Here is a 23157-nt window from a genome sequence, read left to right on the forward strand (position 1 = left end):
GATAATAGAAATGTTGTTTTGTTTTTTGGCAAAAGATGTCCAGAAACACCGTAATTAAACGGATTCTTGAAGACATAACCATGACTTTTTACTTTAAATATTTTGTGAATCTTCGTATTCTGCATGATATTAAATTTTTTTAGATGTTTTCTAGATACACCAAAAAATTCAGTTGTTCGAATAAAACACAGAGTAAACACTACATAAAAATATCATTAGATCAGCGAGTGAAGTTAAATGATATGCTGATAACAGAATAATATTGTCTGGACATTAGAGTTTCTTTATAAAAAGAAATAGAATTTCCCTGGTGAAGTTTTGTAAGAATACATTGTTTCGGAAACAGCTATCAAAACAGGACTGGATAAGATTAAACTATTGCCTGTTTACTGTGAAACAGACTGAACCATCTAAACATTTAACAAAATAATAAAAATAAATATTTGAATCTGAGGCTATCTGTCTCTGTGGTATCTTCTCCAATATGCGGAACGAAGATAAAAAAAACTCTTACATATTTGTATAATCACACTTCATTTATGCAGGAGAAACACAGTAGTTGTGATGATGAAATAAGACATTCAGCCTAAACAGATCAAGAAAAGCCAAAATATAGCAGCTTTCATTTACAGCTGTGCCAAACATTGACTACAAGACATGTTGCTGGCGTTTATTTGTGGAAGACAGTTGCAAACATTTCTTTTATAGAACTTTTATTTTAGGAAGTAATGCATCCTAAAATAAAAGATAAAACAATTATAATAAATTATTTCTTTGGAGTTGTTTTCTTTCTTAACAGTCAATTTCAGGTTTTTCTTCTTTGTTCATTCTATAATTGCTGATGTTTAAAATTTCGTAATATAGATTAAATAAATACAGGGGTTCCCGCGAGTTTTTTTTCTAAAAAAAAAGATTTTTACACAAATATTTAAAGAACTTAACGATAATCTTTAAATGATCGCTCTCGTACACCTCTCTCTCTCGTGCGCACGCACGAACACACAGACAATTAGCATATCATTATTTCCAACCAAAATGATATCATGCTGCATAAATTCAAAATATTTCCTTCGAGTATTAGAATTAAAAGACTTTGCTTAGAAAGATCTCCAAAACATAGTTTAAAACCATAAGAGTAAAAATAAAATCTGAATACAAGCGATCCAGACTGATTCATCTTTTGATTTCAAAATATGAATCAGTCTGGATAAGATGTTGATATTCAAAATATGTGAACAGAGCTAATATATAAGGCAGTATGTTCAGTCTAAAAGAACTGGAGAGGAAAGGTTAGGGAAACAGGTGTCTGATGCCAGGATGATATATCGTTATAATTATGCATATAATTATGTGATATAAGTGGAACCTTATAGAACAATATGCAGCGGTTTATACTTAAAATCGAAATCAGAAAACTAAAATTGAAGGATACCGTGAGAGAGGGCTTGGAGTATAATCAGGTGTGAGGAAAAGATGTTTACTTGGCAACGACATTTCTAATAACCATTTTGTATCACCAGATGGTGCTGAATCATACATTCTTTTTTTCTTTATTTTCCTTTTCTTCTGATGGTGCACGTGCATTTAAAAACCATAACTTTTTTTTTAAATGTTCCGATTCTTACTGCGCATAATCTTTCATTCACAGGTCTAAACCTAAAAACATTTTCTTAATGTCTACTATTAATGCAATTCCCAATTCGTGCTTTCCTGATTATTTTCCACGTCAAAAATGTTGTGAAATTTCCAAAATTTGATTTCTGTTTCAATCCACTTTGTTTCTTGCACTGGCACTAAGTTTTATTTCACCGACTAGATTCTAATTAATTTTATAAGTACTCCTATCTTATGATATTCCTATATTATTCCACGTTCCAAAATGTCAATCTAGTAGCCACTTCTTGAGTCGTGTCCATTCGGCCTGTCCAGTTTGTGGGTTTCCCTGTTCTTTAACAGGTAGTCGTTTTCTGGGAAATGTGCTGACAGACTTTACCCATCCACCAACGTTAAGGACCAAATTTCTATATTTATATACCCCGAAAGAGGATGGCCCAACTAACCCCGAGAGCACTAGATCTGAATGGCCCATGGCTTGTTATTCTGCACATTCTGAGCAACTCTAACAGAGAACAAGTTCAATATAAGGTATTCCCGCCATCTGCCACTAGGAGAGGAACAAGTCTAGTAAGTCGCAGCTCCCCTCAGAATAAATGAGTCTTCCAACCAGTTTTAACTTATAGATATGAAAGTTCAGTGACATCATTTTGCTTCCTGAATTATCTCAGTTCATACATAAATCAAAATGATGTTATGAATGTTCAGAATCACATTAAAATAAACATATTAGGGAGGAACTGGACATTGTTGCTTTTCAAGAATATGTGAACAGAGCTAATATAAGACAGTATGGTCAGTTTAAAAGAACTGGAGAAGAAAGGTTAAGGAAACAGGTGTCTGATGCCAGGATGGCAAGAAAATGACTTAGAGGAAGATCATAATAAATGTGTAGTTATTCACATAGTATTGTCATAGCCTTAAAAAATCGAAATATAAGATCTGACCATATTAGAGTCCTAACAAATAAGAACCGAATAATTTGGAACATAATTGCCAATACGATGCCAGTAATCACGTAAACTTAATTGTGTTGTAACTATTATGGCATCCTGTACATTGCTTATCAGGAAATTATGTATTATATCAACATTATTCTCTCAAAGTAGGAATATATTACTCAGAAAATTTTAAAAGCAATATTTAAATATATGAGAATCAGTAAAAGCCGTTAGTGACATGGGATTAATTCTTATGATACTGATACAGTAATATATTATAAAAATGAGAAGATGAATCAGTGAGAATATTTATTTCTCTTTCTCCTGGTTTAGGCGTATCGTAGGCGCTCGCATATGCATAAACATAGCCATACGTCATTCCTTGAACATATTTAAAACTGTCACTGAATTGTTTACGTAATTATGTAAAATTTAAAGCGCATGCAGGTTAATTATTCAAGTGATAAACAGCCAGCATTATGAATTTTTGATGTAGTCATCTAACATCCTTGAATAAAGTAGTTGATTATAATTCAAGATAGGTCAAATCATTCATCAAAAAGGATCGATTTTTCTACACTTATTTTTATTACTATTTAATAATCAAAATCCACTTAAAGAATTCTTACTGTGCTGACAAACAGCGTGGCATATTGCCACGTTATGCAATTCGAAGTATGTTTTATTTCAATGTATTTTGCTTAGTGAATGTGTCTGAAGCGAGAAAAATATTTTTGAATATTCTAAAACTAATTCTTGATATCTTAAACCTTTAGCAGTCGAACTGGCAGTGCATTAATGTACTGCAGAGTTTTTTTTTAAGTTTGTTGGGTGGCGTTGAGAAAAAAAAATAAAGAAACATGAGCGATGCGCTAAAAAAAGGATGCACAGTCATATTCATGATAGGCAGCCATGCACTGTTATGTTACAGTTACTCTGTCTTCGTAGTATACTATCCACGTGGCTCTGAAAGCTAAATTTTGTCAGAGTTGCGCTTTGATCTTTCATGCAGATTAAGAGTAACAAACTAAGGGTATTAGCAACGACCTGCAACGTTAGTAATTTGATCTCCTCCACAGCCAAAGGACGAGGTCAAATTTAGAGTCGTTATTGCGTCACTACAAAGATTTAAACCTACTAGTTAACAAAATAGCAGAGACTTCAAAACATGTCTCTCCAAGTGGTGTGTTGTTTACCAGCTTGTGTAATTTTATTGAAAGTCTACTTCTTTAGATAAAAATCAGGTACACCGATCACAATTTGTGGCTGAATTATGTGAATGCATCTTCTACTCAATTAGAAACAGGTTTTCAAGTCTCTCTTGCATTGCCACATATTTGATTGTAGAATGAAATTCAATTAATAATAATAGCTCTCGTCGGAATAGATCATTTGGCATACGTGCCTGAATCTCCATATAATTCTCAAATTTGCTGACCAATTAATGTTCTCGTTGCAAAAATAGGCTCTGATAGCACATAACTTACCTCTAATATCACTATAGGTCTAATAACACAGTCCAACACAATTTTTGCTGACTTTTATATGAGACTTGTTTTTTACTAATTTGGGTGCGCTGATTTCAAATATCAAACCCATTTTCTCTATCGTCAGGTTTTTCCTCTATGGCATTTTCGTTTTGCTAATTTGTAAGTTTTTGATAGTTTTAAGGAGGCAGTATTATTTATAGGATCAATTTTTAATATTATTTTCTCAAAGTATATACTTTTAAAAATCTGTTCCTAACTTTTTATCAAGATATTCGAAAAATTCCCGAAGATATAGCCTATTATTCAAAGCGGTGCGCAGATCAGAATCGGAGTGCTCATTGCTCTCGCTTGTTAGTAGACGAATAAATGCGTAAGAACCTGCAACGGCACGTACTGGCGCTTTGAATGCGAGAGAGGCCGATAACTGGACACATAACTACTTAACAATATTCATTAAAAATTACAAGAATATTCATAAAAAAATAACAATTTTACTTACACATGAGTTTCAGGGAATGAATTTTTGTTTGTAGCAATTTCTGCTGCGTGTTCTGTTTTGGCAATCCCTTTGAATACTCCAACAGTAGTCGGCCATCATGTGAGAATCCCATCTTCCTTGGTACCGATCTTCCATAGTTTTTAAGTCTTGATGAAATCTTTCGCCTTGTTCATCGCTTACAGCACCTAAATTCTCGGGAAATTTATCAAGATGACTGTATCGGAAATGAAGCTTTATGCTCATGTTGAAATCTAGGCGTTGGAAATTTTCAAGCATTGTTTCCACTAGATCTTTGTAATTGCACGCTTTTTTGTTTCCAAGAAAATTATTCGCAACCATCGTAAATGAAATCCAGGTCTCTTTCTCAATTTCGTTCATAGAGTTGATGAAATTTGGGTCTCTCATTAAAGTTCTAATTTGCGGTTCATCAAATGCACCGGCTTTAATTTTTTCATAACTATGTCGTGGAAATTTTTCACATATGTATTGGAAACAGTCACCTTGTAAATCTAAAGCTTTAACATACTGCTTCATAAGACCTAGTTTGATGTGTAGAGGTGGAAAAATGATATTTTCTCTGTCGATTAAAGGTTGATTTATAATATTCTGTTCTCCAACATTTAAGGATATTCTAAGAGGCGAATGTTTCTGACTCCAGTGTCGGTTTCTAGCTCGACTATCCCAGAAGCATAGTAAACACGGAAACTTTGTATGTCCTCTTTGAAAGCCAAGTAAAAAGTTCACTATTTTAAGATCCACACAGATGATCCAGTTATGGTCTGTATATTTTAATAACTTCAGAACCTATTTAATGTCCTCATATGTTTCCTTTAAGTGGACTGAATAGCCAATAGGAATTGAGCCATATACATTCCCATTGTGTAGTAAGACACACTTGAGACTTCTGCTTGAACTGTCGATAAATAAACGCCACTCATTTGGATGATATTGTACAACACTGATTTCAGTTAGTAAACCTGACACATTGTTATAGTAAACAAACTCACACTCGTGTTTAAAATATTGTACAAGATTACTTTCCCTGCTACGATAAAAAGTCATCTTCGTATCTTGCTCCAGTAAGTTTTTTTCATTTAATCTTGAAGCTAACAATTCCGATGATTCCTTTGATAGGCCCAAATCTCTTACTAAGTCATTCAATTCTGCTTGAGTAAAACGTTGCGGTCCAGAACTAGAAATTAAATTTTCATTGTCTAAATCAACACCCGAGTCTTTCTCCTCAAGAACATCTGGCATATCCCGATCATGCTTATTCTCAAGTAAAGGAAGTCCTTTATAAATTGGCACGGCTATTTCATTGGAATGAGCAACTGGCCGAATTGCTGAGTCGATATTTGGATACACAATTTTTTTCTTATTCTTCTTATTATAACCAGAAGTCTGAACTAAACAAAAATAGCAATCATCTACGTGATTTTTCGGTTCACGCCAAATCATTGGAATACCCAAAGCTAATTTTTGGCGTTTTCCCTTGCTCCACTGACGTAAATTTTCTACACATGACTTACACACTTTATTTGGAGCCCATGACTTGTCCTGATCTGCAATTTGTACGTCAAGGTATGCAAAGTACACTTTCTTAACGAAATCAGTGATATTTGTCCTTTGACTGGGCTGCCACAAATGTAGCAGAAAGAATCTACACTATTGACACAATTTCGAGTAGTAGACATGATGTATTTTCTTCACTGCCGACTAACGTGCAATTAACAAGACAAAAAAAACAGAGACTTTATTGAAACGTTACAAGCGCTCATCATACTTTCACGATCGATTAACGATTGACTGATTTCGATCGTTCTTTGTCCGCTATGACGCATATAGCATTCATTTATTTTAGGCAGTTGTCATCGCCTACTTTTCATCACCTAAATGTATTAGGTCGGTTATCGGCCTCTCTCGCATTCAAAGTGCCAATATGCCGTTGCAGGTTCTTGCGCATTTATTCGTTTACTAACAAGCGAGAGCGGTGAGCACTCCGATTCTGATCTAGGCACCGCTTTGAATAATAGGCTATATCTTCGGGAATGTTCCGATTGTCTTGATAAAAAGTTAGGAACAGATTTTTAAAAGTACATACTTTTAGAAAATAATATTAAAAAATCGATTTTTTTGATCCTCTAAATAGTACTGCCTCCTAAAAACTATCAAAAACTTAAAATTAGCAAAAAGAAAATGCCATAGAGGAAAAAACCTGACGTGATGGGTGAAATCAGCGCACCCAAATTAGTATAAAACAAGTGTAAGATCATAATCGAAGAAAAAAATTTTTTTTTTGTTGACCAGTGTAATTATATTACCTTATTAATTATGGCGCTAATTCTACTTACCTTGATGAGATCAAAAACGAGTGATGCAACAAACATGCTGTCCAGTTTTAGGTCATCATTTTCTAATATGTCCTAAAATAAAACAAATTCGACATCACATTAACATACTACAATATCTTTAATTTAAATACCGCAAGTCATTAAATTTCTAAAACATGTGATTAATCTGTTTTAACACATTCGATTTTCTTGTGTAGTGAATTATGCGTATTTGATTCTGGTTTTGAAGCCGTTGATACGATATCGAGTGAGTTGTTTTTCTAATATATTTACTGAGTTTGAGATTCAATTATTTTCTTTATTTCTTTTTATGGATAACCATTTCGACTTGAACAACTTCAGCATTTTTATGTATATTTTTCTAATAGACGTGAATATTATTAACATAAATAAAAAGTTATTTATTTATTTCATTATTATTATTTTATTTTGCTACATCCCTTAGGAATCACTTCTAAAATACAAAAATAAATTTTAAAAAATCCGACAACTTTAAGGAAATAAGAATGGATATACTGTACTGTTATTAAATCAGTTTAGAGCAAAGTGCTACAGTTGCAAACAGCAAGTTATAGCGCTTGATCCGAGAACTGATATTATACATTTTTATAATATCTGTTCGTATATTAGACAATCAATTCAATGCCCACTAAACATGTCTAGAATTCTTCCAAGGTTCTGATTTTGCAATATTCAATAAACTTTTGCTTATCTTGGCTATTCTTACTATAGTTAATTTCAACTTTAGAATGAGGGGAATTAAATTCAGTAAACTTAATTAAAGTATCGTTTCAGATGTGTTCTGAGTACAAGTGTTCTTTCGTCAGCAAATTAGTGAGTCTGAAAAATGAAGTGTTCCTTAGGACTTCCTAATTAATTCTGGTGAAAGTTTCTCAGAGGCATTAAAATAGGGAACATCCGAATGTATCTGATTATGCTTCAGGAAAGTACATCATCAATTTCAAAAGTATTGAAGATTGCCGACTGCAATGAAGTGCATATTGTAATTGATTTAATGTAAACCATTGGATGATATAATAAAATCTCAGGGAATACATAAACAGTAAAAACGTAAGATATTTCTTTATAAAAGCAAATATATCTATTGAACCAATAAGATAGTAACAAGTCAAAGAATATGTTTACGAAAATATATTTCTTTTAAACTACGAATAAATTATAAATATATGAATAGGAACTAGGATGACAAATAATAACTAGATTAGAAGCGTTAAAATATTTCTTACATTTAATTATCGATATCTTATTTACTTAATACAAATGTATAAGGAAACATAAGAAGCTGTGCTGAAAACTTGTGATAATCACACGTGAAGGAATTGACATGCCTTCTTATATATCCTAAAAGAAAAGGAATAAATTATTATAATCTGAAAGGACTAAAGGGTTTTAAAGATACGTTCTTTCTTGTGGTTATATCAGTTGCTTTAATATAATTTTTGTTCTAGGTGTTCATCAGAACTTTTCAGCCCCTCTCGTACTTTTACACTAATGTCTGAATCATTACGAATATCCATTTTAAAAACGAAGCACAATTCATTCAATTTAACATAGTCTTATTTAGAAATATCCTGTTATAATTCAGAAATGACACTTACTTGCAAGCTTCCTTTAGAACAATATTCTGAGACAATCACAATAGAGTTAGGTTCTACACAGGCGCCAATAAACTGATTGATATTATCATGGTGCATTTCTCTCATCTAGAAATCGATTAGAAAAAGACTGTTATCTGAAATATTAGAATGAGAAAACGTGATATATATAAGTTAAAGAACTACAGCATGGTTTATGTCTCTCCGGACACGGCCATCAGTTGTTCCCATGTTTTTAATATTAAAAAAATATATCTACCCAGAGAAAGAAGCTGTGCCATCTTGCTTTAAAGTTACTGAATGACACCTTAATTTCATATTAAACACAACTTTATATTAAACGAAATGTTAGTGATCAACAGTACGATATACACTTTTACAAAGCATAACACAAAAATACGAGTATCTACCGATCGATATTAAATATATCGTTGCAGTATCTCAGGTCATTTTTAATTTAAGTTATAACTTAAGTTAATTTAAACTTATAACTTAAGTTTGAATTAACTAAAGCTATAAACCTTCAACGGATTTTTTTTTTTCATTTTGATTTGAAATTAACTTAGATTAAGAAGCCAACTCCCAGAAAGTAAGCTATTTTCACAAACACAATTTGAAATGGATGACATTTCTCCTGGGTAAGCAATGGAAATATTAAAGTCTTGCGGCAAATTATAATTTTATTAATCTACTGTAATTTGTTATTTTAGTAGAAGAAATGTCTTAGCATTTGTGGATGACATTTTCTTTATGTCTTAATACATGCAAGTGAGAGCAAAGTACCTCATCTTAAACGTAAATGATAATGTAATTATCCTATTACTAATGAATACCTGCTTTGCATTTTTTAAGATGTATAAATGTGTTTTTATACATTTATTCATGACATATTTTATAACTATTTCTAAAAATATCACTTTTTTTTTTTCAAAGGATAATCAAACTCTTAAAACGTGGTACTACACATTTTCTGATGGAGGTGTCCTTTAAAATTCTCAAATGTTTATAATTTAAATATTGAAGAAAAAGAGTACATTTTTGACAAAAGTTAAGAAAAAGCAAACCTGATACAAAGAAAGAAGTTTAACAGATCCTTGCGATTGCGTACGAGCGCACACAGACAAACAGTAAAGCCATAGTCGACTAATTATATAGTTTCATTAATTTTACTCACCAATGAAACAGTCTACAGCGAGTAAAATCAATGAACCTATATAATTAGTCGACTGTGGTTTTACTGTTTGTCTGTGCGCGCGTACGCAATCGCAAGGATCCGTTCAACTTCTTTCGTTGTAACAGTTTTTTTTCTTCTTAACTTTTGTCATTTTAAAAATGTAATATAATTCATTTCTTGCAAAGAATCACAGTCGATTCTTCCAATAAATTATTACTATTTTAAAGTCTCCTTGAAGTTTCCACGCCTGGAACACATCAGCAAGAAATGAATTATATTACATTTTTAAAATTTCGCTTGCTAAAAGTGCGCGAATTAAAACATTGATTTCATACGAGAGATTTCCGAAAAGTAAGGCATCACCTTTATTCTCGATGATGTTTAATAACAGGAAGTTGAAATTATACACTAAAAAATAAGTGAATATGCACTACTTTTCCACATAGTCTCCAAATTTATTGAAACACTTGTGCCAACGTTAGATCAATTTATCCATACCAATACTAAAGAAGTCCGTGCGCATACCCAGTAACCAACATCGCACCGCCTGTTGTTGGTTACTAGGTGAAAAAGTGTTTCTGGGGGGGGGGGGGATAAAAATGGAATTCTGAAGGCTCAAAGTAGGAGGTGAAGATGGGGCAGAGTTTTACCACGATTACTGCGCAACCACTCACGAGTGGTGTAAAGCTCTGCATTGATTGCTCCTCCCTTTTTTCGGCAAGTAGTCTACCAACAGAACGCCATGGCGATGCCAGAACATTGTGCTCATGACTCTTGAACATGTGTACAGTCCGAACACATCGTAAACATGTGTTCGGACAGTGGAACAGTTTTACATTTTTTTTTGCTTACAGGACATTGTGGATGTTTCCAGGTCATGGAGTAATGTTTAGTCTCTGTGGTAAAGTGATGGACCCATGTTTCGTCTCATGTGACTAGGTGAACGAGAAAATCCTCGTCTTTCTCGCTGTATCACAATTCCCCCAGACATCCCCATTGTCTGCGCACCCAGGGGAAGCACACCTTTTGAAAACCAAGATATAATTTCATAAACAGTGGACTTAAGTCACCACTTGTGAAATTTCACACAGTTTAACTGGCTTGTCTTCAAGAACAATGTCCTTAATGCGGGAAATGTTGTCTTTTGTCCTGCTCAATGAAAGCCTGCCCATTCGATGTCGATCTTCAATCACCACGGCCCGCTTTAAATTTATTGCACCAAAAATACACCTGCTTCTTTAACATCACCTTTTTGCCATACACATCAGCTAGTTCACGGTGAATTCACTTGGTGAAGTCCCTTGCAAACAATGAATATCTTTACTGGCACCTGTTCTAAACTACACTCGCACGGCAGCGCCATATTGAAAGTGTAATTAACTGAGAGGCGACAGCAGAGCCATGCTGCAATGGCGGTCTTTTTGAACGGCATTATTAGTCTATCTGTCAACCATGGTTTATATCATTCCCTTCCACCATTATTAAGAAGGAAAATGTTAACTTACTTTTCAGAAATCCCTCGTAGTTGTTGGTGGTGTGTAGTCCTTATCAACCTACTGGTAGGGTATTGCTACTTAACTAGGGAAGTGATTATGGAACAAGGTCGTTTCCCTTCGCCTTCCTTACCCATAAAGTATTTTTTATGACTGTGGACGTGTGTGTTCACAGTCCGGTTTTCCTGTTTTGAGGGACGAAAAACCAGAGTTTATGGGTGAAAAAAAAAAACACCCTACCTCCGTATTGGACCGGCTAACTCACCTTTTAGTCTCACAGACGGGAATCAAATCCAGGTCTTTCCGACCAAAGGGCTTTTTTCTATATTCTGAGCTACGGAGAAGGCTCTCCCTCTTAGTTAAGGAATTAAAAATATAACAGTTTAAAAGTATTAACTGTTTTAATTAATGTAAATTAAAAATGTTTGTCATATGGAGTAATAAACCTTTCTTCGATTAAATTAACTGAAAAGGCATCAACATTAGCTTACTGAACTCCAATGACTGTTGCTTGATATTAGAATTTGATGTAAATTTAATTTAGCTTGCTCTCTTTGATCAGAGAGAATCTTGTAAATGCTATGCTAATATAAAATTATCAACACGCTATGCTCTATTATACTTGAAGCAATGATGTCCTATTGAAGATCCGATTCATAATTAACATGTAGTTAATTCAGAAATTGTTAGAGTTCCTAGCGACTGCTGATGTTAGCGAGTTAAGTTTTCTCCAGGAATAGCAATATAATGACATTATAGTCGACTGATGCAGTGCAGCTACGTTCTCCAATATACACAGCTTGTATTTCTAGTATAATTACAAATGTCATTGAAGAGTTGTCTTTGTGCATTCGTGATCAGATGAACACTTCTAACTTTTATTAGAACAGTGTTTGAGTTAAGTCAAGAAGATCTAATACTTACTCGGAACATTTTTATATCAGAGAATATGATTTACTCTTAGCTGCTACATCTAATTTATTTCATGCTTATGTCAATTTGATCGGTTCAGTATGCACGTGAGGATAATTATTTACGTCTACACAACTATTACAGTTGGATGAGCAGCATATTCCTGATATATGCGCAATAGATTATTAAAATCTAAACCGAGACTTCTTTCGACATGTTTAGTAAACAAAGGGTTTTTTTTTGTTTCCACATAAGGTCATTGCAAGAAGGCAGGTGACCTTCCTTCTATTTCGAAAACAGGATTGCCTTATGTCAGTTATTTAAATACTCGAAACGTAAACAACGGGTCCTTCAACAAGCGTGTAAAAATATCGAAATTTACTTGTTACCTGGTATATTCTATAATGTAAAAAAGCTGATAATTGTGAAGTAGTTCATTACTTCCCTAAGGACACGGGGATCAATAACTTAAGGATGAGTCATCAGATAACGTGTTTTTGTCTATTAATGCAGATTGTTTTTAATTTTCCAAAATGATGAGTAAGTGTTGTTCTTAGAAGCATGATTAAGATCTGAGAAAGACATGTAATGATATATTATATTTCCAGTTATATCTGGAAAATAATTAAAAGGGACTGTATATTAATTTTAGAAATTGAATCAAGAAAAATTTGAATGAAACTTTATTCAGATATCTAGTGATAGTAATATTTGTATAGCTAGAATGGGTTTTATTCAAATATATGCCATGTGTACACGTTATAAAAGTTGATGAATTCGTCCAATAATCTTTTATTACCCATCTCTCTCTCTCTCTCTCTCTCTCTCTCTCTCTCAGCGAATTTGCTTGCAGATTAGGCACAAGGATCCTATTTACGTTTTTTTCTACCGAATCCAATGGATATTACTGTGGCACAATTAACAGAATGAATTCTAAGCATATTAGTTTAAGAGTGTTATAATTCGATATTTATCAAGTAATTTTGGATAAAATCTGCTTTCGTTTTTTAATACTGGGCACCATATTGTAGTATCATAATACACGAAAATAATACACAGCGGTACTATCTTATGGACTGAAGAAAGAAATCTTTAAAATCATTTGTAGGAAAGATTATTTTTGATGATTAAAATAGATTATAACGCAGTTCTCCAAAGAATTTCATGTTTCATGATGTGAATAAAATTGCAAAAGTGTCAAGATTTTAGAAGGAATCTCTCTCCCTTATTAAAACCACTATTAATGTTTTCTACAAAATATATAATTTTGAAAAATTAAAATGTGAATTTAACCTGATCTCTTTCTCTCAGTTCCGAATGGCATTAAGTGATTCTTAACTTCATCCTACGTAAAAACTTCATCCCCTCATATCACCACTACTAAAAACACGAGTTACTGTATAAGAACATAGATAATATAATGGTGAAAAGTGGCTAATAATTAAAGTTACGGCTAGAGTTTTGTCATGTTTTTCAATAATATAAAAGCCGTTAGATACAGGAATAACACCCATAGAGAGCCATTCTGGATTATACTGTTACAGTTACTGCTGAAGGAAGTACAGTAATATTAGTTTAAAATACAAGTTTGGGAAACTGGATATTTAAATTGAAACTGAAAAAACACAGTAGAATACTGCCAAATGCGAAACCCAAAATTTATCGATTTACAAACATCACAAAATGAAGATTAAAATTTATACACTAAATCATACACACCATCTCCACTCCTACAATCCAATTAAAATAAATTTTCAAATCGAAATAAAGAAATGTAGGCTTATATATAAAACATAAGAATTTTAGCTTTATCTTGCTATGGGAAGAAAAATAGACAAGTACGGCTGACAAAAATTATTTGAACCATATTAGAGAAAGTCTATCTCAATTATTAATACAGAAAGTTGATTAATCAAAATATATGTTGTCAGGAATGCTCTCCTTCATCGAGATGCAAACATCCCAGATATACCCACACTACTTCTCCGGATTGCCTCTACATACTTCTCCAGGGAGGCTCTCTACCCCAATCAGCTGATTCGAAAGTCAAACTACGATGAGAACGACAGATGGACACACAAGCGTCCGAAGGCAGTTCTGCTCATCGGTACAAGGCCCTAAATTGAGGGAGCCAGGTGCTCGATAATCTTTTCTTCATTTCTCAACTCTATAACGATGAAGGGATAAAAATCCAAGGGATTGTCATCCATCTCGCCATAAAAGTTAACAGTTAACAGTCAAAATATATGAGCTAGTACAAAGTAATAAAAGTGCCTTCTTTGGTGCACTTTATGACACTACACTGTGAGCTTTTAGGCTCTTATATTCATAAGAAAGTCGAAGGGAAAATGTCACATGTGCGCAAGGTGTTTTGAACCACCATGAAATAAAGTTCATGTTTGCTTTTATCGTAATTGCTTACAATCTGAAAATAAATAGCAAATTTCTACATTCAGTGTCTGGCCTACAATTTCACAACAATTTTGGAAATTTAAAAAAAATTAACATTTCCTAAGTTTAAATTACCACACCGTGACTCACTCTCATATTTCTATAATATCTGGCAGACCATAAAATGGCGATGAGTTGCAGTATATCACAGAACGTTCGTAAACAAGGAAAGGGCATTGAAAGTTCGTTCATTCTCCTTTCAAGGTAGAACTTCGCCTCCACCCTACCATTTTTTCTAATGTAAAAGCATCTATTACGGAAAGGTAATATCCGGGGTGTTTTACCTCCCCAAAGCATATCATTTGAAATTAACTTTTAGGAATGATAATAAATATTACGGCTTGTTCCGAGAATGTGGCAATGATAAAGCATTTATAATATATGCACTTATAAAACACCTATGGGTTTTAAATAAATGTATTTAAACCATATGCAACTCCCTTCAAATGCGATTCCTGGATTTGTCTTGAAATGGAATGAAGAGAATTATAAATATATTTTAATTATGAATTTTATTATCATTTAAGGCAATTCTGTGTTGCTTTAAATATAAACTAATTAAAATATTAACGTTCTAAAGTTTTCCTTCTGATTTTAGAATAAATTGTTCATTGAAACAGAATATTATTGGAAAGTTAGATAGAATTTTATTAACCATTAAACGTTAATGAATATTTATTGATTACAATAATGCAGTACACTTATCAAAGCGTTTTATTTTAATTTATCATACTATGGTTATAAGATTGAAGTGCGAAATTCAATCCTAAATTTAATTGTGATGGTTGCTGTTTCACTTTGTGGGAAATATTTTGATTATTTTGTTTTAAATTTCAATTAAACTATTAAAAATATTATAATCTCAATTATGTTTCCTCTTACAATAAAAATGTGAATGAAATACAAATTAATAGATAGAGACACCTAATATTTTAATGATTATTCATAATATAATAATATGCCTCACCCTTGTAGGTCTATGGATCTGTTGAGTATGTTGAGTGGTGCTGTGAAACTTACGAAAGCCAAATTGTTCTTTTGGGAGGATAAAGTTACATTTGATATTTTTTAAATTTTTTTAAAAATAGGTCGTCTGCATTTTTTAATCATATTGTTCTTTTGGGAGGATAAAGTTACATTTGATATTTTTTTAAAATAGGTCGTCTGCATTATTTAATCATAAACCTGGACTTGATTAGTAATGGTTTCGGTAATTTTATTAAGAATTTTGATAAAGGCGATGTGGTAGTGTTTTTTTATAAAATTATAGGATATTAGGTAGCCTTCTTTATGAATTTTAATTTGTTCAAATATATGGAGTGAGACATAGGGCCAACTACCTTATCCTCGAGTTACGGTTGCGAAATCCAAAAATTCTTGGAAAGATCGTGTGAGTTTTCAACTTCCCGTGATGAGTCTTCGGAATCTGCAATGGATTTGTCTTTCTTGAAACCATGCTTCTCCACGGATTCCACTGATGGATTGTTCAGAGAAGACAGCAGAAAAACATCTTTTTTGTCCTTCCAACGTAGTGCAAAGATTTTCCCTCACTGCTAAGCTCGGATTTCACATTTCAACCTTTGACAGTTTTCCTGACTCCGGGTAAAGCGAATCAATAAAAATCATGAATGGATTAATGGTAACGAATAGCAATGTGTAGCCAATGAAGTTTTAACTGAAACTTGGCTATCGCTGTTACCCCGCCAAGACCAGAGCTTATAGCTCAACCACGTCCATACAATTTCTTCTACAGATAAGGGCTATGAAAAGCATTCTTGCTTCACCCATCTAGCCAAAGAAATAAAATAAAATAAAAATCATATTATTAGATGCAAAACAACTGATTTAAGTTACTGTAGTACTTGAAATAATATAAAAAAAACTACGGCCTGTTAAAGATGATCGATTCGCAAATGTAATTTGTGATAAATTGGAGGTAGCATAAGATGTATGCGCGTTGGGAGAAGGGGGAAAATTAATTTTTAATATCTGTCATACACGAGGGTTCAGAACATATAACGCATTCTTGTAGTGTGTTTGTGTGTGTGGGGGGGGGCACTATTCGTTAGAGAAATCTGTATGAAAAAGCCTGTTCCAAAGTACAGAGACATATGGAATGAAAGAGAAGGACCAGAAGTTGGTCTTATGGGCTTACTCCATCGTTTGAGCCGTAAGTTCAAACGTCTTTGTAAAGAAAGCCCCAAAGTCTTACTCCACGTTCCGAACCTGATGACTGCCTTTCAATATCGAAGATATGGGCCTAGTTGAGTTCTTTCAGTTTTGATAAGTGCAATTTTTTTTCTTAAAAAAAGTTAAATTATACATAACAAGTCTTATAACATATGTTACTGTCTCCTATGCAGAGCTATCATTATCATTTAAAATATGAAGAAAGAAAAATATCAAAGCGTACTTATTTAATATTGAAATTAAAATAAACTTACATGCTTCATTTCCTTCTTTGTTTCTCTGGTAATATCTATGGTTTTACGAGAAAAGCGAAGTTCTTTTACAGCTACAATAGTTCCTTTATACATCGCAGTCTGGGTAAATATCTGTCCTAATACTTTTGATTCAAGAGACATTCCGCTGGCGAGACTTGTCTACACGTAAATCAAAATATACTTCAAAATATATCGAGTGTTATTTATTTCAACAAGCTATTGTTGGAATTAGCAAAAAAGTTAATCTTGTAACGGTATACCAACTAACAGCAATATATATATAGTTCGCCCACCGATTAGAGATCCCTCGACACTTCTACGCATGTCAGAAAAAGGAGAATCAATCTATCTTCTGGGATGAGTTTGTTTATTATTACAGGTCGGGAAATTTAGCTTTTCTTTTACGAACATTGCTACGAACTTGTATAACAGTTGGAAAAACGTACGTAGAGTATTAACAAAATTATAAAAGGTATAGCATAAAACAAAAATTTAACTAAGTTTATTTTTAAGAAAGTTTTACATAAAATAAAAATAATTATACAGAAAAACAGAAATTTTTTCAAATGAACTTAGACATTCTAAACTTACAGTTGAGAGAACTGAGACACTTTAATGTCCTAAACCGATTAATTATTTATGACTTGTTGTGACTCTTTTAACAAACCCATGCAAAAAAAGTTGGAAATACCATTGTCAAATCCTTTTAATCTTCAGACTGCCAACATTTTCCATAAGTTATATTATTATCAATCCAAGTTTCATCTAGATACACAATCGGTCTTTTCTCCTCCCTAAAACGTCTTATTGCTCTCAAATACTGCGTTCTACATAAAACAATGTTACTTTGCTCCATGATAAGTTTCCTTTTATTCTGGGACTTTTTAAAACAAAATCCGATTTCATGAAGTATTTTCCTTAAAGTTTCTCTTTTCCAAAGAAAATTAATTTTTTCTTTAAGCACAGGAATCAATTTCGGAACAGTTGGCACTCTTTTCTCGACCAAGTAAAATTCGTGAATAGTACTTCTTATAACATCTACTTCAAAATCATTCAAAGTTTCGATGGTTTCCTTTCTGCGCTTTTTTTAGGAGATTTAAATTTTGGCTTACCTTCACCTTTTGATTCCCTACGAATTCTTTTAACAGTCGACCCCGATACGCCCGCAATTGCACTTGCACGTTTTATGACTTGAGAAAGGGGAACAAGAAGACGGCCTTCTGACGATTCGTTTTCGCTGAATGTCAGCACATTATTCAATACTCTTTAGTAAGAGCTACTGAAACGTTTAACAACAGAACTTGTTAACTGTACTGGATCCATCATACAAATGAATAATAAAAAAAATGCAAAAAAGCGACAACAAAAATCAAGCTAGTACTAGTACAGCGACAGACAAGAAAGCACGTGATTTCGCATGTTGGCGAGCAATTCGTACATCCTTCATTTCATTCTCCCCTTCAGCATGAATCGACTATTCTTGGCAAAATGCCAAGGAGAGATCTACAAACGGTGGGCGAACTATATTTTCAAAGCAGGAATCCTATAGCACTAGTAAAACTAGTGCTATAAGATTCTCTCTCTCTCTCTCTCTCTCTCTCTCTCTCTCTCTCTCTCTCTCTCTCTCTCACACACACACACACACACACACACACACGAAGTGAATATGATAGTCCTATGAATTAAATGTTAGGAAGTCACTTAGCAAGTTCTTTGCAAATCTGTTTTTTGATTGACTTTTGGCTACTTACTTTACTTGAGGATGAAGAAGTTATTCCCGGTCCATATCTCTGAATATCATCTTGTGTTATTTGCCATAACAAACCAGCAATTTCCTGTTCGTATTTCCAATTCCTAAAACGAATATATTAGAAGATATAGGACAAAAATTCATTAAACAAAGTCAGTTAATTACTAAACGTAAATACCTATATGTATACATGTATTAATATTAAATCGTATGATTTTATTTTGTTTAAATACTGTTTTCAGTTATTAGTGCAGTTGTTGGAATAAGCTAATTCCTTCTCATAGGTTTAAATTTAAAGAAATAGTTAAACACAAAACAGGAGAAATGCTATCATCTAACATAGTCGGAAAAGAGAACTACACGAAATAGAAATAAAATGCATATTTATTTAAGGAATATAATTAACTACATACAAAAAAATGAAATTTTCTCATGCTCATCACTGTTTCATAAACTCTTGTAACAGACTAGATATTCAGCGTGCTTTTATGTCTGAATTCGGACATAAAATCAGAACAAACTAATACTTCTGATTAGTTGTAAGTGCAACCAAACACAAGGCCATTAAGAATGCAGGTAGAGGAATAGGCAAACATCCCTATATAAACACTCAAGTAGTTTAAAGTTCCATTGGTATACACAAGCGAGCAAAATAATAGAAGCATTAATGAAATATCACTGTATTGGATATTGGACAACAGCGAATCGCCACAACACACACACACACACTTGTATAACAGAGTAGTCAAAAGGGCATGGAATTCTGATTATAAAGAAGAAACATTAATCATAAGGAAATTGCAAAATAATATAGAGTTATTATAAGCAACAAACAGTATCCTAGAAATATCCGGTCATGGACTGGTGCTAATCAAATGTTATGAGAGCCATGAGAGAGAGAAGTAACGTCATATCCATGTTCCAAACACCAACGGAGTCAGGAAGGAATTTTCACCTGGAAGATTTACAGGATTCATTCCATTTAATTTTCCTTTCTAAGAAGCACTCATAATTTGTGCAACTTACGACATGCGTTTTGAAAGATGCAAAAGATCATTTCATTAGTTTTCTACGGTAGCAGTTTATTATGATTTGGAAAAGAAAAATATGGAAAAGAAAAAGAAACATGAAAACAAAAATATCTTGATGACTCCATTTCATTATATAAGCTCAGTGTTGTTTATTAGAATATTCTAGAGCTCCTAATCCAATAATGAAAGCTTTAATTAGAATTTTTCAATCATTGTGTTCTTCTTAATATAATTAAGAAACAAACAATGCGTCAAATACGTTATTTCTGAAAATTATACCTGAAGATAATTTCTTTTAAGTTAGCATGTTTATTAATTATTATAAAAGCTTTTTTTTTTGTTTCCTTAGCACATTGCCAATTAAATATGGGAATCAAAAATAAACATGACAGTGTCGTGTAACAGACACAACTGTCAGGAAAAAAAAAATTTCAGTATCTTATTTTAAAATTGTTTTCACTTGATTTGACATTTCTGGTTGAAAGCTATCCCTGCACTTGACAACTTCACCAGCTAATCTTGTAAAATTAGCAGGATAAAAAATGTCACTTGACATTAATACGACTGCTACTTAAAGTACTAGAGAATAAAGTACACTACATCTTTATTATTATAGCAGCAGATGGTTATTTTTAGAGATTAATCTGTCACGTCCGTCCATTAGGGACCTTACATCTTGTATTTGGTCGTGTAATTAACGTATAAGCTATTAAAATGAACTAAAAATAAAAGCCATGGTAATGAACTCACAGCAAGTAAAATCATTAAAACAATAATTATTGCCTTAAGCAGTAAATCTATGAATTTGTTTCAATCACATAAGCTTCTACTAAATTGATGCAAGTTTCATTAGAATTCTGCAGTTGATAAGTCAGTATTTTGACTGATAACTAATCACGATTTGCCCACTAAATGTTTTAAACAATTTTCCTGATTGCTTATTTCAGCTCCGAGATGCTAATGATTATCTGTGTAAGCCTTGTCATATTGGAGTTGAAACCCTTAACAACTTACGATACATGAAATCCAAATGTTAATTTATCGTAACAATTCTGAAATGTGTGTGTGTGAGAGAGAGAGAAGCCAAGCGGCGGGTTTAAAGATGGTTAAACATTCATGTAAGTATAAAATCACTATCTCATAAAACAATTAAAATATAAATTAAATATTATTTATAGTATATATAAAATGTACAAAACAATACGATTAAGAACCATCAGCATAACGGAAGCAAACTAATTGGTTATACAGCTGAGAGAAAATGCTTGCTATTTGTTCAACGCTTTCAATATCAAAAACCGAAAAATCCCTTGAGCCTCTAATGACTGTAGTCTGTTATGAACGAGAAGATACACTCCAATATAAATGAAATTTGCAAGAAACTGACACTAGTTGAAATGCAAGAGAAGGCTAGGGGTGGAGGCAAATCGTATACTTGCAGCTGATATCTAATTCCTGAATAAAAAATCGGAACAAACATTAAACTTTACAGTGTACAAATATTTTGAACTTCAAGATATTTTATAATCAGTGTCCTGAACTAATTAATTATAAATTAATTTAAAAATAACTGTTATTGGTACCATTCTCAATGCCATTAAGACACAGTCCTGCTTATTTCTAGCTGCTAACATCTTATATCACCATCTTCTCTTGTATCTTGAGAAGACCCACATTGCCACACAAAATCAGAGTGCTCTTTCTTGTCTGGTAAAATTATTTCTACCTTTTCCTTACACAATTGGATCGTTATCAACAGATTCTTCAGCGAGTGAAAATTTCACATCCATTTTTCGATTTCTTTGTGATATTTGTCAAAAGCCCTTTTGACAAATATCAAAAAAGAATAATGCAGTGAAAGGAAAACCGTCTACTGCATTATTCTTCTCTTTTTATTGGTTCTATGATTAAAAGAAACTAAAAATGGATAATACCTGTCTGGGAGATAAGAATATGGACTCAGACATTGTTCTGTAATATTTATTATCTTATCGAAGCAACAGTCGAAATTGATGAAAAAAGTAACTTGAATGAAGAATATTAAAGTAAGCTCAAATAACAGGAAAATAAAAGAGAAACGTCCACGAAAGAATATTGACATTAAAGCATATACCGAGATCTGGAAAGGTCAATAAATCTCGGTCCGCCGGAGTCACATTACGTGTGTTTAGCTATGATGATTTGGGCAACGTGGACCGATAATTTGCGTGTATAGCCAACGGCATTTGTATGTTACGCGGAGAATTCCTAAATAACTGTGTTTGTATAATGTGTGTGTAGTTTGGGTGCATATTTGTTAATTCTCCTGAAAGAAGGTAATTTTGTAATAATTCAAACAATTGACTGCTGTAATCATAGTTTCTCACAGTTCTTCCTTATAGTTCGTGATTTATTTTATATCTTTTAAAGACTCACACACATACATACAAAACGATCATAAAATAACACAAACAACATAAATCGTGATTAACGGTCATTTCAAAAAAAAAAAAAATATATATATATATATATGCTATGAGAATTCCTGTTGTGTTAACACATCGATTAGTTCGAACTCTTCTTACACTCTTGCTAAACTTTTACGACTTTCGCCAACATCCATTATTGCTCCGGTTGCTGAGACTACCGATCCGTAATTGTGGTTACGATCATGAGATCAGGAATGTTACAGACTCTTCTGAACTCTGACACGCGAAGCTTGTCCACAATACTGATAGCAGGTAGGCTGCTCTGACTTGATGTCAAAAGCAAGCGATAAACATAAAATAAGAACCGTGTAAAACTGCTTAATTTAAGATATTGTAAACAATTTAAATATTCTTTTTGTTTAATTTCGTATAATGTTATACGAAATTAAACTCTATACCACGCCAAACGTTATTTATATTAAACTAAACAATTTTAAGTATATTTAAAATACATTTTAACATCTTTATACCGGTTTAATGATGAAATTATTTCAACTTACCTATAAGTTATAGCAGCGATTACAACGGCACAGATCAGAAGACTTCCCAATACTGCTCCAGCAATTTCTCGTTTTTTGTCTAAAGAAATAAAGGAAATTATTTTGTAAGGAATAAAAATGTCTGAATGAAATTTAAGATTTTATTTTAAACTATTTTGCATGTTAATGTGCTTTCACAACGTCTTATAAAATAAGTTATTCGGTTATCCATTTTATAAATGTTACTTTTATTTATTATTATTATTATTATAAAATTTATTTATATCTTTCTTCTAAGAGAGTACAGATCCTTCTATATTAATTTTAATATTGTTGTCCTATCTTTGATAAACTACAAATATTACTGTTGCTGACCCAGTCAACAATATTTAGTTAAGCGTTTGCACTGCTAATTATGCGAAGCCTAAAACTAATCGTGTGATG

General features: G+C 32.7%; 1 protein-coding gene across 1 annotated transcript in view; it reads right to left on the minus strand.

Moving 5' to 3' along the window:
* Positions 1 to 23157, minus strand: part of LOC150108978 (receptor-type guanylate cyclase Gyc76C-like) — a 276890-nt gene that overhangs the window by 40021 nt on the left and 213712 nt on the right. The window contains exons 9-13 of the mRNA XM_090401394.1: positions 22735 to 22813; positions 18737 to 18839; positions 16986 to 17144; positions 8515 to 8619; positions 6896 to 6967 (exon numbers count right to left, since the gene is read on the minus strand). Of these exons, the coding sequence (XP_090257520.1) occupies positions 6896 to 6967; positions 8515 to 8619; positions 16986 to 17144; positions 18737 to 18839; positions 22735 to 22813 (518 nt within the window). The remainder of the gene's footprint in view (positions 1 to 6895; positions 6968 to 8514; positions 8620 to 16985; positions 17145 to 18736; positions 18840 to 22734; positions 22814 to 23157) is intronic.

This window comes from Typopeltis vanoorti, chromosome 2 (genome assembly GCF_054136105.1).
Source record: "Typopeltis vanoorti isolate ZY-2024b chromosome 2, IOZ_Tvanoo_1.0, whole genome shotgun sequence".
NCBI classification, from domain to species: Eukaryota; Metazoa; Arthropoda; class Arachnida; order Uropygi; family Thelyphonidae; genus Typopeltis; species Typopeltis vanoorti.